At 39.8% G+C, this 15,321-nt stretch overlaps 1 protein-coding gene across 5 annotated transcripts in view; it reads left to right on the forward strand.

Annotated features, from left to right (window-relative positions):
- The window catches only part of TCP11L2 (t-complex 11 like 2), a 69,665-nt gene that overhangs the window by 22,963 nt on the left and 31,381 nt on the right, over positions 1 to 15,321 (forward strand). For all 5 annotated transcript variants that reach the window (XM_060194360.1, XM_060194359.1, XM_060194361.1 and 2 more), the window contains 3 exons: positions 4,071 to 4,191; positions 6,373 to 6,593; positions 11,633 to 11,769. In XM_060194360.1, the coding sequence (XP_060050343.1) occupies positions 4,071 to 4,191; positions 6,373 to 6,593; positions 11,633 to 11,769 (479 nt within the window). The remainder of the gene's footprint in view (positions 1 to 4,070; positions 4,192 to 6,372; positions 6,594 to 11,632; positions 11,770 to 15,321) is intronic.

Consider the following 15,321-nt stretch of genomic DNA (forward strand, 5'->3'; position numbering starts at 1 on the left):
CCTCTTCATCACTTTCTACCTTGTTGTCTGACCCTGTCTTCCTCATAGCTCTGAAATTATCTTGTTCATTTTTACAGTATTTTGTTGTCTTCCCATCTTTGCAATTACATATGCTTTTTGAAAGCAGACGTTGTTTTCATGACATTATCCCCAGTGTCTAAAACAGGATCTGCCACATATTGGATGTTGTATCAACATTCACTGACTAATAACAATGAAATAAAAAGCAGTGTGTTTTACTACATTTGCAAAAGCAAATTTGGGGCATTGGTATTTTATGTTCAAAAGTTGCAAATGGGGAGTTGGGCAGTAGCGCAGCAGGTTAAGCGCATGTGGCGCAAAGCGCAAGGACCGGCATAAGGATCCCGGTTCGAGCCCCCGGCTCCCCATCTGCAGGGGAGTCGCTTCACAGGTGGTGAAGCAGGTCTGCAGGTGTCTATCTTTCTCTCCCCCTCTCTGTCTTCCCCTCCTCTCTCCATTTCTCTCTGTCCTATCCAACAACAACGACAACAATAACTACAACAATAAAAAAGACAACAAGGGCAACAAAAGGGAAAATAAAATAAATAATTTAAAAAAAAAGAAAAAAAAAGTTGCAAATGCAGGCCTAGTGAAGGCACTGTAGGGTCACACAGACCCTGGCATTTGAATTCTTGTTCTTCTGAGAACATATCTGAATTTTATATTCCTGAGGGAGGAGGTAGGAACTGTAGTGCTCACTTCAGATGCATGCTCGTGGGCCTTGCACGTAAATACTTTTATACGATGAACAGCACCATTTCTTCTTTATTCCATTTTCTATTATGGTGAAAAAAAATGTGACAAGGATGGCATGCCAGATGATGGTGTACCTGTTACTGTGTGCAAAGACCAGGGTTCAAGCCCCCACTGTGTATGTATCAGCAAGAAGCTTTAAGAGGAGTGAAGTAGGTCTCCAGGTGTCTCTCTTTCTCTCCCTCTATTTACTTCTGCCCCCCCACTCCCAATTTCTCTCTGTCCTGTCAAATGAAAAGGATTGAAAAGGCTAGCAGGAACAGCAGATTTATTATGCAGGCACTGAACCCTAGCAATAACCCTGGTGGCAATATATCTATTCTGACCTGCAGGGGGAAAACCTCATGGTCAGTAGAACCATGCTGCCAAGTCTCTCTTAACTGTTTCTCACTCAATCAAAAGAAAAGGAAGAAATGAAAGAAAAGAGGAGGAAAACAATGGCCCTTGGGAATAGTGAAGCTGTGCAGACTTCAAGCCCCAGTGATAGCTCTGGTGGTAAAAAAAGAAAGAATAACAAAGGAAACAACATGCAGACATATGACAAATTACCTTTGTTTTGGAGTTAAATTGTATACTATTAACTTTTTCACAGGACTCTTCACAATGACCAAATGATTACTATTTTTTTTTTTTAACCAGAGCACTGTTTAGCTCTGGTTTATGATGGGGCAGAGGATTGAACCTGGAACCTCAGAGCCTTAGGCATGAGAGTCTTTTTATATAACCATTATGTTATCTTCCCCACTCCAGGTGATTACTTTTGAAAAATCTGGATGACTTATTTTTAATCCAGGACTTTCTTGGGGGAAATTTTTTGATTTTAAAAAAGTCATATTTTCTGTAATGTCAGTGTTTAACCAGGAAAGTACTGGCCCCCAAAAGTCAGAATTTCTCATCCTCAGCAGGAATGCTTAGAAGTGATTTGATTAGAACAAGAGAGGTAGCAGATAATTTATATGACTTTAATCTGTTGAGTTCCTAGACTCAATCCATGATATCTCATAATTATACCAAGGGCAGACAAGTGGAACTCTGGATGGGTGTCAGAACAGTGCTTTGCTATATTTCTCCTTTCTTCTCCCCACTTTTTATTATTAATTAATTAGCTAATTAATTAATTCGGTACCAGGGTTATTGCTGGGACTAGGTACCTGCACTACGAATCCACTGCTCCTATGGCCATTTTTTTCTGATTTTTTGGACAGGATAGCAAGAAATTGAGAGAGGAGGGGAAGATAGAGAGGGAGAGAAAAAGATAAGACACCTGCAGACTTGCTTCACCACTTGTGAAGCAACCCTCCTGCAGGTGGGGAGCTGGCGGCTTGAACTGGGATCCTTGCGCTGGTCCTTGCACTTTGTATTATGTGTGTTTAACCAGGTGTGTCACTGCCCAACCCCTTTCCCTCCCCTTTTTCTGTCGCCCCCATAAAAACATACCATAGAAAAATTGGACCAGGGGTGACTGAGTGTAGAATACATATTCGAGGCCCTGTGTTCATTTCTTTATATAGCATAACAATAAATAAGTAATAAATAAATTATTTAATCTAATATTTCCCCCATCTTCTACCCCAACCCCAATATCCTAGAAAATCAAAGCTCTAAGAGTATCTTGCAACTTTTAGGAAAGTTTAAACTCTGATGTCTTTGAGAAAAGTATAAAACTGATTTAACTCATTCCTCATTGTTCCATTCAAGCCAGATGTTTGAGGCTTGTAATGGTAAAGATGATATTTACCTTTATTTTTTTAAATATTTTTATTATTTATATATTGAATATAGACAGAGAAATTGAGAGGAAAAGGGGGGTGGGGAGAGAAAGAAAGACACCTGCAGCACTACTTCGCTGTTCATAAAACATTCCCCTTTCAGGTGGAGGCTAGGCACTTGAACCTGGGTTCTTGGGCACTTTAATGTGTGTGCTCAGCCAGGCATGCCACTGCCAGGCCCCTGATATTTGCCTTTCTAGTTGTTGTATAGTTACTTGAGAGATTCTCAAATGTTGAATAAATCTAGTTAGACAACTAAAGTAGGCTTTTGACACTTCAAGTTACTAAAGAGAATACAATATTAGCTGATGAAGACAGTGCTTTAATTCACTTTCACACACAGCTTTTAACTCTCCAGAAGCCTAATTTTCAATTCTTACAACATTATTGTAGAGTTAGCTATTTAAAAAAAAATAGGAGTGGGCTGGGGAGATAGCATAATGGTTATGCAAAGACTCTCTTATGCCTGAGTCACCAAAGATCCTAGGTTCAATCCCCAGCACCACCATAAGCCAGAGTGGAGCAGTGTTCTGGTGGAAAAAAAAAAAAGAAAAGGAACTATGCTTCACTTTCAGATCACTGATGACATCAAATATAATTCACCATGCGTTCATTAAACACTAAGTGCCAGGTTCTGTACTAGGTATGTGTACTGGTACCTGAAGAAGTTGGGAGAGGTGCATAACCTTGTGAAGGACAGAGACCCATAATTCATTAGAGTACAAGGCTGGCCAAGTGCTCACTTGGGTAGCATGCTTGCTTTGCCATATGTACAATCCAGGTTGGGGCTTGGCCTCCACCACTCTAGAACAAGCTTTAGTGCTATGGTATCTCCCCACCTGCAATCTCAGTCTCTATCTGGAAGAGAAGTGAAGTCCTATTAATGACCAAAAAAAAAAAAAAGTTATTATAGAGTTCATAGAGATAATTTGCTTTCTTAAAAGGTGGTTGCAAGAGTGTAGGAATTTTGTCGGGATGTGTATTTTAATGTGCATCTATTTTAGGGTGCTGACTTAAGGGATGAAGCAAGAGGGCCACCTATTCTCTTGCGAGTTCTTCCAAGGAAGGCTCCAATTTCAGCAGTTTGGTCTGGCTGACTCTAAATGGGACATCTAAGCTCAGGTTGGCAGGTACCCCAACACATGTCTCCTTGGGGCTAATTTGTTCTGTGCTGTGGAGCTTCAGCTGTTGAGGAATAAACAACTTTGATGTCTCATCCCGAAAATCTATCGAGTAAGTCTAAACACAAATGTAGAATAGCTAACTAAATTACCTTATGTCCCCAGGACAAGGCTTTATGAATTTTTAGGAAATAGGAAGTATTTTTAGAGCCTGAGACAGACAGAATGTTAAAAAAATAATAATAAATGTACAATATGGTATATATTTGATATTCTTAGTTACCTGAATCAGGAAAATATGCCAAAAGATTATTAATGGAATTCTGGGTTTTTTGTTTGCTGTAATGAAGATTATATTGTCAAGAAAGGCAATACATATTAAAAACTCATTATGTTCTTTTCTTAGTTTGGTTGGGCATGTGAAACGCATTGTCCACCAGGCCTTCTGGGACCACTTGGAATCAGAACTGAATGCTGAGCCTCCCAAGTATGAACATGCCATCAAACTGTTTGAAGAGATCAGAGAGGTGAGTGGACATGGTCTGTGTTAGTCATTTTTCTCCCTAAGGCTGTATAAATGCCTGCCTTGGAGACTCTTTAAAAAACTGAGCAAGTTCAATCATAGGAACTTAACTCCCTGTAATTGCTGGAGTGGGGTGGAAAATAGGCAAATAGGAGAGCAGAGGTTGTGCAGTGATGTGTAGTGCACAGAGTAGTCATGTAGTGACTAAGGGCAGAGACTCTGGAGTCAGCCTTGGTTTGGTGCCAGCATCTCAGTTTCCTGAGTATTTATTTACAGGGCAGTTGTAAGAATTAAGTGAGATGCCAGAGTTTTAGTCAGTATTTACAAAACATTTGCTTTATGTCAAGCTTTAACTTATTCATCCTTACCATGACACAGTAAGGTAGTTATCTGTGTTATTATTCTATATAAAGAAAAACTCAGGAGCCGGGTGGTGGCACACCTGCTTGAGTGCACATGTTACAATGCACAAGAACCCAGGTTCAAGCCCCCAGTCCCCACCTGCAGGGGAAAAGCTTCACAAGTGGTAAAGCAGGGCTGCAGGTATTTCTTTGCCTCTCGCCCTATCAACCCCTTCCCTCTCAATTTCTGGTTGTCTCTATCCAATAAACAAATAAAGACCAAAAAAATTTTTTAAAAGAAAGAAAGAAAGTAAACAGGGCCCAGGAAGTGGCACAATGGTAGAGCTTTGGATTTACAAGCCTGAAGTTCTGATTTTGATCCCCAGCAAGACATAAGCCAGAGTGCTACTCAGGTCTCTCTCCCTCTCTCTCTCTAGTCTCACTATCTGTAATTTATAAGATAAACAAAATCTAGAAGGAGGGGAAGGGGGAGGGTTGGGAGGGGGAGGGAAGAGGAGGAGAAGGAGAAGAAGAAATCAAGTTTCTTTTTTCTTTTTAACCAGAGCGTACTGATCAGCTCTGGTTTATAGTGGTGCTGGGGATTGAACCTGTGACTTCAGAGCCTCAGGCATGAGAGTCTCTTTGCATAACCATTATGTTATCTACCCTCACCCTGAAATCAAGTTTCTGAAGCTGGGGAAATAGCTCGCCTGGTGAAGCACAGGACTTAAATACTATAGTCTTCAGGTTAAGTCCTGGTGTCACATGTACTGGAGTTATGCTCTGGCATGCAAAACTCTCTATTTTCTGCCTCATATGAAATAAATAAAAATAGATGAAAAAATGCAAATCCCAGGAGTCAGTGGTAGTGCAGCAGGATAAGCACACATGGCGCAAAGTGCAAGGATGGCGTAAGCATCCTGTTTCGAGCCCCTGGCTCCTCACCTGCAGAGGAGTCGCTTCACAGGCGGTGAAGCAGGTCTGCAGGTGTCTATCTTTCTCTCCCCCTCTGTCTTACCCTCCTCTCTCCATTTCTCTCTGTCCTATCCAACAATGATGACAACAATAATAACTACAACATCAATAAAAAGGGGCAACAAAAGGGAATAAATAAATATTTTTTAAAAAATACAACTCCCTTCACTCATCTAGAGTCACATAGCTTTGAAGAGTGCAGAGGAATTTTTGAACTGAGACATTCAATTCACAATCCATGCTATGTATATAAGTACAATGTTTCCTGAGTAATAAATGTTTTGTAGGTGGTTTATATAATAAATTATATGTATTTATATGTAAAATATAATTCCTTTAAAGGATTATTTTTGGAGTCATGATTTGCAACTTGTTCTTTATTGGAATAATTGATAGACTTTTGGAAATTATTTCAGTCGTATTCCTGTCAGTTGTTTTTATTTTGATTGTATTAGTAATTTCCCATGGGGGGTGACTTTAACTCAGCATATAGCTTTCTTTTTAGACTTGAGACATTGGAGCACCCCTCTGACCCACCACCTAGTTACTATAAACTTGACAGAGTTCAATCATCTAGACACCTACATGAAAATAGTATCAGGGGCTGGGTGGTGGTGCACCTGATTGATTGCGCATGTTATAATGCAAAGGGCCCAGGTTTGAGTCCTTGGACCCTACCTGCAGGGGAAAAGCTTCACAAGTGGTGAAGCAGTGTTGCAGGTGTCTTTCTGTCTCTCCCCCTCTCTATTACCCCTTCCCTCTTGATTTCTGGCTATCTCTATCCAATAAATTTTTTAAATAATAACAAATAATAGTACCTTTTATTCATGCACAGATAATGTTAATTTTTCTTTTCTTTCTCTCTGAAGATCCTTCTCTCTTTTCTGCATAATGGTGGCAGTTGGCTTCGAAACCAGATCTGTGAAGTGTTGGACACAGACCTCATTAGGCAGCAGGCTGAGCACAGTGCTGTTGACATCGAGGGTCTGGCCAGCTATATCATCAGCACGATGGGAAAACTGTGTGCTCCCGTTCGAGACAAAGACATCCAAGAATTAAAGGTCACTGGTAACATCGTGCAGGTGCTGAGGTTAGCACATTTGCCATTTGGATTTTCACAATATACCTAGGAAAGTGTGTGTGTGTGTGTGTGTGTGTGTGTGTGTGTGTGTGTGTGTGTGTACACAGAATTGCTACTGGTTTCCTAAAGGAATCCTTGACCCCAGAAGAAGACCCAATATAAGCAAAGCCAATTATTTAATATGTACCTAATTTCAAGTAGAATCACCTAACAAGGCTGTTATTTGGCAAGCCCCAGTCCTTAGGGATGCAGTAATAAAATGACAGGTACAATTCCTGAGCCCAGGGAGTTTACAGTCTAGTAGGAAGACTGACCTTGAACAAGAAATTACACTATTGTGAAAGTGCCATGGAAGAAATAGAAGCTCCAGCAGAGGAGCCTAGTCAAGGATAGAGGAAGGTCCTCTTCCCTCCCTTCTCTCTCTCTCTCTCTTGTCTTTCTTTCTTTCTTTTTTCTTTCTTCCTTTCTTTCTTCTTTCACCTCCAGGGTTATTACTGGTACTCACTTCCTGCTCTGTGAATCCACTTTTCTTGTGGCCATTTTTTTTCCATTTTTTTGGACAGGACAGAGAGGAATTGAAGATAGAGAGGGAGAAAGAGAGATATCTGAAGACCTGCTTCACCACTTATGAAGCGTCCCCCCTGCATGTGGGGAGCTGGGGGCTTGAACTAGGATCCTTACGGCGGGTTCATGTTTTGTACACTGCGTGCTTAACCTGGTATGCCACCTCCTGGCCCCCAGGAAGTTTCTCTATCAGGGTAATGGTAGATCTTGAATTCTCAATGATTTCATCAATAAAAATGTGTTTCTCACTCATGTCACAGTCTGAGTCAAGGCCAGGTAGTCTTCCACATGCCATTCAGTGACCCAGCCTCCTCCTTTCTTGACTTCACCCTTATTCAGACCCATCTAATTGGTGAATGGGTAAGAGATTATAAGGATACATACTTAAAGTTTAACCCATCTGGCACAGAAGTGACATTCCACTGACTATAACTAGTCTTTTGGTCTCACCTAGATTGAAAAGGACCTGACAAATATAGCTACTATGACGGACACTTTGTCCACCACAAGTCTACTTAGTGAAAAGGGAGCATAGATAGCTCATTGGTGGTCAGCTAGCCATCTTGGCTTCAATTTTCCTAGGGAAGCAAGGTGTGCATTAAAATAATGAAGCTCTGCCTGTGCAGACTATAGCATTTTCATGATCCTAGACGAAAGAGCAGTCTTCAATCTGCCATTTTTGATAAAATTTTCTCCCTTTTTGATGAACACATTGAGATTTGCATTTTGTGTAATAACATTGAAAACAAAGGAGAAAGAAACTGTATGTAGCAGATAACGGTGTTACCTTGGGCAAGTGGATAACATGTCAAAATCACACTTTCTCTCTCTGTAAAACTAACTTTCTTTATCTTTACAGTTGTACTCAGCTCTGGCCTATTAATGATTATTTAGCTCTAGAATCGATAAATGAGTTATTTTATTACCTGGGAATGATGCCAAGTCTGTCGCATTAACTTTTCACAAGATCCTTCCAAGTCAAAGCTTATCTTCCTCTTTCTTAGATGAGGAAACCAAGACTCAGAGAGATTAAGTCATTTGTTTCTGGCCACAGAGCTGGTTAGTTGCACAGCTGCAGTCAGCATAGGGCTACTCAGCCTATCCTGAATTATTTCTTCTGTGCCTCACTACCTATCTTCTCTTGCCTTCTTATCTCTTTTATCTCCTATTTTAAAGTCTATCATGTCAGATATGAGAATAGCTGTTCCTGCCCTTTTTTGTGGGCCTTTGGCCTGTATGATAGTTTTCTATCCTTTCACTTTGAGTCTGTGTTTGTCTTGTTAAGTTAGGTGGGTTTCCTGTAGACAGCATATTGTTGGGTTGTGTTCTCTGATCCATCTTCCTACTCTGTGTCTTTTAATAGGAGAATTCAGACCATTGACATTTATTGATATCAAAGATTGAAGATATTTTAACATCATTCTTATAGAGTCTTAGAGTGTTCTGATATATGGCCTATTTATGGTGGTCTGACTGTTTATAAGAGACCTTTCAGAACTTCTTTCAGGGCAGGCTTGCTGATTCCTTCAACTGTTGCTTGTCTGAGAAGGTTTTTATGCCTCCGTCTAGTCTGAATGACAGTCTAGCAGGATAGAGTATTCTTGGTTGAAAGCCTTTCTCATTGAGCACTTGATAGATATCTTGCCATTCTCTTCTGGCTTGTAGTGTTTGTGTGGAGAAGTCTGTTGCTAATCTTATGGGTTTTCCTTTGCAGGTGACTCTTTGTTTTTCTCTTGCAGCCTTCAGGATCCTTTCTTTATCCTTACTCCTTTCCATTCTAAATAGGGTGTGTCTTGGTGTCTTTAAGTCGGGGTTAATTCTGTTTGGGACCCTCTGGGCTTCTTGAATCTTTATGTCTTTGATGTTGTCTAGACTAGAGAAGTTTTCAGCTGTTATGACCTGAAGAATGCTTTCTTCCTCTCCCTCTCTTTCTTCCTCTGATAAGCCAATAATGTGTATATTGTTTCTTTTGAAGTCATCCCATAAGTCTCTGTTGTTGTTTTTAGTATCTCTTAATCTCTTCTTGAGATCTCTTCCTTGTTTTTTAGTTGTCTCTAATTCGTCCTCAACCTTGCTAATTCTGTCTTCAGCCTCATTGATTCTATTCTCTCTCCCCTCTACTGTTTTCTGGAGTTCATCTATTTTGTTATTCTGTTCTGATACTGTTTTAGCTTGTTCAGCTAGTTGTGTTCTTAGCTCAGCTATTTCAGCTTTCAGCTCTCTAATAATCTTGAGATAATTAGTGTTTTCTTCCAGAGTCTCATTTGTTTTTTCTATATTTCTGATGACAATTCTTTCAAACTCTTTACTCACTCCTGTGATTATTTCCTTAGCTAGTGTTTGGATGTTGACCTCATTATTTTGTGCTTCACCGTTTGGGGGGATTTTAGCTGGAGTCTTGTCCTGGTTCATTTCTTCTTGTTGGTTTAACCATTTTTTATATTATGTTATGAGGTCCCTCTCTCAGTACTTTTCAAATTACTGATCACTATTACCTGTATTGACTTGTGTCTAAGTAAGGTAATTAAAGAGTTCACAGTTGTGGCAGTTAACAGTTGTTTCAATAGTATTTTAATCCCTGATTTGGGGCTTAGTGGCTTAAAAACCTCTTTTGTGCTTTTTCTTCCCTGTAGGCTGTGGGAGTCTGAGGGCTTTTAAACTGTAAGTAGGCTTGTTAGCTTAATCACTGACTCCTGACCAAGAGATAAAGCAGAGTGTGGCAGAGATAATCCAGTGGTTATGCAAAGAGACTTTCACAGCCCCACCTCTATGCCACTGAGGTATAGGTCTTCTCCTGAATTTCCTGGTTAGTTCTCTGTCCCCTGGTGTCAGCCCAGGGCCTCCCTGCCAGCTGCTCCAGATTCTGAGGGCAGTAGCAATGGAGACTCAGAGTTGCACTTGGTGAGTCTCTGGGGAGTCCTCTCCTCCCTTCAGCTGTCCCCTTGTTGGTGAAACAGACTGGTGTCGCAATTGATAAACTGCAGGACTGTTACCAGCCACTTAATTTCTCCCTAGACTCCTCTCTGACCACCAGCCATATGTGTTTGCACTCATCAGTAATTTGGTGGGTTCCTGAAGACGTTCTAGTCCTGTCTTGTTTTGGTTCCAGGTGGTCTCCTTTGGTATTCCTAGTTGATCCGGGAGAGGAGAGGAGAGGAGAGGAGAGGAGAGGAGAGGAGAGGAGAGGAGAGGAGAGGAGAGGAGAGGAGAGGAGAGGAGAGGAGAGGAGAGGAGAGGAGAGAAGAGGAGAGGAGAGGAGAGGAAAGAAACACATTTGCTGCTGCTCATAGCCCCGCCTCCAGAAGTCTCCCTCTCTTTTATCTCCTTAAGAGTAAAAGTCACATGTACTATATTTTGTCTTCTTAAAATCTCAGGAGTTTTCATATGAAGTTCCTTTTTGAATAATTTTTGTCTCATGATGAAGACTCACTGTTTATACCTTTTAGTATCTATCAGTTTTGATGGAAACAAATGAAACATCTAGAATTTTATTTTCTCTTTTTAAGTATTTAAATTTTATTGGATAGAGACAGAGGGAAATTTAGAGGGAAAGGGGAGGGAAAGAGGGAGAGAGAAAGAGACATCTGCAGCACTGCTTCACTGCTTATGAAGCTTCCCCCCTACAGGTTGGGACCAGGGGCTTGAACCTAGGCCCTTGTGTACTGTAATATGCATACTTTACCAGGTGCACTATCACTTAGCCCCAAGTTATATTTTCTAAACCAAATACTCTTCCTTCTTTTCTCCTTTCTTTCTTTCTTCCTTTCCTCTTTCTTCCCTTCCTTCCTCCCTCCCTCCCTTCCTTCTTTCCTTCTGCCACCAGGGTTATCACTGGGACTCTGCTCCTGCACAATTCTTCAACTCACAGTAGACTCTTATTTTCAGATAGACAGTGAGAGGAGAGGAAGGGACAGAGAAGGAGAGATACCACAGCATTGCTCCACTCCTTGTAAAATTTCTATACAGGTCAGGGGCTTGACCTTGGGTCCTCACACATGGCAAAGTGTATTCTCTACCAGGTGAAACTGTCTCCCAAACTGATATTTTTTTATTATTTTATATTTATTGTTAAAATAACTTTGCATTAAGACATTACATAAGTGAAACAAATGCTCTTGATAGCTATTGTAGAATACATTTGAAGTTGAGGGAGACAGAATAATGATCATGCAAATGACTCTCATGCCTGAGGCTCTAACTTAGCAGGTTCAATCTCCAGTACCACCATAAGCCAGAGCTAAGCAGTATTTTGGTGAAAGTAAAAAAAAAAAAAGAAAGAAAGAAAAGAAAAGAAAAGAAGAGAAAAGAAAAAGGAAAGGGAACATATTTGAAATGCACACAGAATGCCTTCTGAGAAATGACAACTGGAATTTCAAAACCATTTTGGGAAGATTTGTCTTTTATAGCATATAAAATTGATAATGTTAATGAATTTTAATTTAATTTCTTCATCTCCTCTTTGTCTTAACTCTGGAAAATTTCAGACAAATATTTCATGTCCTGGACCTCATGAATATGGACATGGTCAACTTTGCAATTAAGACTATTAGACCACTTCTTCAACACCAGTTGGTGGATTATGAGAGGACCATGTTCCAGGAAATTTTAGAAAAGACTCCAGGTAAGTACAATGTAATGTATATTTATTTTGAAATTGGGGAAAATTATACTTACTTTTTACATTTTAAGAACTATCACTAAAGCAACCCAGGAGGTGGCATAGTGACTAGACTGTTGAACTTGAAAGCATTAGGTCCTGAGTTTAGTTCTTGGCATCACATATAACAGAGTGATACTCTGGTTCTCTCTCTCTCTCTCTCTCTCTATATATATATATATATATATATATATATCACTTAAATTAATAATTTTAAAAAGGAGTATCACAAACACTGACTTTTTTGTTAATCTTTTTTTAAAAAACTTTTTTGAAATTTATTTATTTTTAATGACAGAGAGAAAGATACAGAGAACTATGAGAGTCCTGTTCAGCTCTGATTTGTGGTGATGCTAGAGATTGAACCTGGGACTTTGAAGCCTCAGGCATAAAAATTTTCTTGCACAACCATTATACTGTCTCCCTAGCCTGTTAATCTTCATTTTGTTTTAATTTTTTATATATATTTTTTATTTCCCTTTTTGTTGCCCCCTTTTTTATTGTTGTAGTTATTGTTGTTGCTATTGATGTCGTCATTGTTAGATAGGACAGAGAGTAATAGAGAGAGGTGGGGAAGACAGGGGGAGAGAAAGATAGACACCTGCAGACCTGCTTCACCACCTGTGAAGCAAGTGACTCCCCTGCATTTGGGGAACCCGGATCCTTACACTGTTCCTTGCATTTTGCGCCACATGCATTTAACCTGCTGCGCTACCACCAGACTCCCCTTAATCTTCTTTTTAACATTTAAAATTGTCATCACAAAGTTATAACTATTGCCTATATCCTAGCAATTGTACTAACCACTACATTATTTTTTTGAAGAATTAATTTTTTCATGATGAAGATAGGCAGAGAGAGAGAAAGAACCAGATATCACTTTGGCACATTTGCTGTGGGGGATTGAACTCAGGACCTCAAGGTCGAGAGAGACCGGACCACAGCACTACATTCTTCGTACATTAAAAAAAAAAATTATTCAGGCGGTAGCACAGCGGGTTAAGTGCACGTGGCGCAAAGCACAAGGACCGGCCTAGGGATCCTGGTTCGAGCCCCCAGCTCCCCACCACCAGGGGTGTCGCTTCACAGGCGATGAAGCAGGTCTACAGGTGTCTTTCTCTTCCCCTCTGTCTTACCCTCCTCTCTCCATTTCTCTCTGTCATATCCAACAACGATGACATCAATAAGTACAACAATAAAACAAGGGCAACGAAAGGGAATAAATAAATAAATATTTTTTTTAAATATTCAGAATTAAGAAGTGCCTGTTGATCTTAACTCCTTTTCTGAACATGGAGAATTCTAAAGCCAAAGAGTGGGACTCCATAAAAAAAGTCATGGATGGAAATGGAACTTCCAAATGTGAAAATGTGTCAGAAGAGTATTGGGTTTCTATTGAGTAAAAGTACATCATCCTTACAAAGAATTGCAGTAGAGGGAGCTAAACAAAAAAAGATATGTAAAAGACGGCAGAGCTCCTTGTCCATGGAAGACACCGCAAGGTCAGGGGGAGCTCCTGTTCTTGAAAAGTTTAACTTTTTCTTGAGGAAGATCGCCTAATTTTATTTTTTATTTATTTATTTATTTATTTTACCAGAGCACTGCTTATCTCTGGTTTATAGTAGTGCTGGGGATTGAATCTGGGACCTTTGGTGCCTCAGGCATGAAAGCTTTTTGCATAACCATTATGCTATCTCCCCAGCCCCAAGATCTTACAATTTTAGTAACAACTTCTATTCTAGAAGCTGTATTTGTTTCCTGGACCATAATTGAGGCTCTGATTAGAAAAAAAAAGTAAAAGCACAATAGACAAAAAAAAAAAAAAAAAAAAAGACTGTAATGGGGACTGGGCAGTGTGGCCCATGACAGAAGTCACCTTGTGAACACAAAAGGTCAGGTCATCTATAGCTTCAGGTAGGATACTCCTGGTACCTGAGAAACAAGGGCAAATGTATACACTCTTTGTGTTCCCTGCCTGCAGTTTCTCACCTGCACACATGGAGGACAATATGTTGTATCCCAAATGTGTCCAAAGTAATAGGATGAAAAGCCTCCAGTGAGATTATGGTACAAGAAAAAGTTAACAACTATTATTAATAAAACACAACTATCATCACACTCCTTGGTGCTACAGACAGTTGAACTTCCAGAATCCTCCAAATCCCCCATGCTTTCTGAATTCTAAGTTGAATAATATCAGACTGTTAAGTATTTTAATCGAAAGTCAAGACTGTTATTCTCTTCCCACTCCCTGAACACATTCTTAAAACATGAAACAGTATTACTATAACTTCCCTTCCTTCCTCCCTCCCTCCCTCCCTTTCTGCCTGCCTGCCTGCCTGTCTTCCTTCCTTCCTTCCTTCCTTCCTTCCTTCCTTCCTTCCTTCCTTCCTTCCTTCCTTCCTTTCCAAAGTTAGGGCTCTGTGTATACATGACTTCACAGCACTTGGGCTATGTTGTTATGTTCAGAGACTGCACATGTGCTACCAGAGTACTGGATCTTTCTCTGGTGCCATAGCACCTCCCATGTCGTTCTGGGACTCAAACCTGGGTCGTGTGTATGGCAAGGCATGTACTTTCCCCAGTTAGATATCTCTCCAGTCCTGTAGCATTTCTGCTTGATAATTTGAAGCTTATGGTATATTTCTGGATGAAAACATGAGGCACTTTAGTATTATTTTCACTAGTAGTTCCTTTGTATTTTACTATCAGAAATGTTTCCAGATTATTTCCAAGTTGGAAGTGGAATGCATTGAATTTAAAATATGTATATAACGATTCATCATGGGGGCTGGGCACTGGCACACCTGGTTAAGCACACATAGTACTAAGCGCAAGGATCTGGGTTGGAGCCCCTGTGGGGGTGGGGACACTTCACAAGTGTCAAAGCAGGTCTGCAGGGGGGTCTATCTCTATCCCTACCTCCCTGTCCACTCTCACTTTCTCTGTCCTATCCAATAAAATGGAAAAAATGAGGGTCAATCCTCCGCATCACCATAAGCCAGAGCTGGGCAGTGCTTTGGTGTTTCTGTGTGTGTGTGTGTGTCTCTCTCTCTTTGACTCTCTCTCTCAAAAAAATTTTTTTTAATTTTAAAAATTTTTTAAAAAAAAGGAAAAAATGACTGCCAGGAGCAGTGGATTCTGTGCTGGCACTGAAACCCAGTAATAACCCTGGTGGCAAATAGTAATAATAATATAATATAATATAATATAATATAATATAATATAATATAATATAATATAATATAATATAATATAATATAATATTATCTGTTGCATTTTAGTAGACCATGTGTACTGTGTATAAATTATTACATTCTTAAGTGAGATTAAAATTTAAAAGTATGAAAAAAAAATTTAAAAGTATGAGTTAGACAACACTTAATAAGTGTTGTGACCATAAGGTACTGACCTTCAAGTAGATGTTCCAAACAAATAAGCATACACAGAGTGTATTATTAATTACTATGAATAAACATGGGGAAGAAACATGGGGATTTTGCAGAGAGAGGTTTG

This window comes from Erinaceus europaeus, chromosome 7 (assembly GCF_950295315.1).
Source record: "Erinaceus europaeus chromosome 7, mEriEur2.1, whole genome shotgun sequence".
NCBI lineage: Eukaryota > Metazoa > Chordata > Mammalia > Eulipotyphla > Erinaceidae > Erinaceus > Erinaceus europaeus.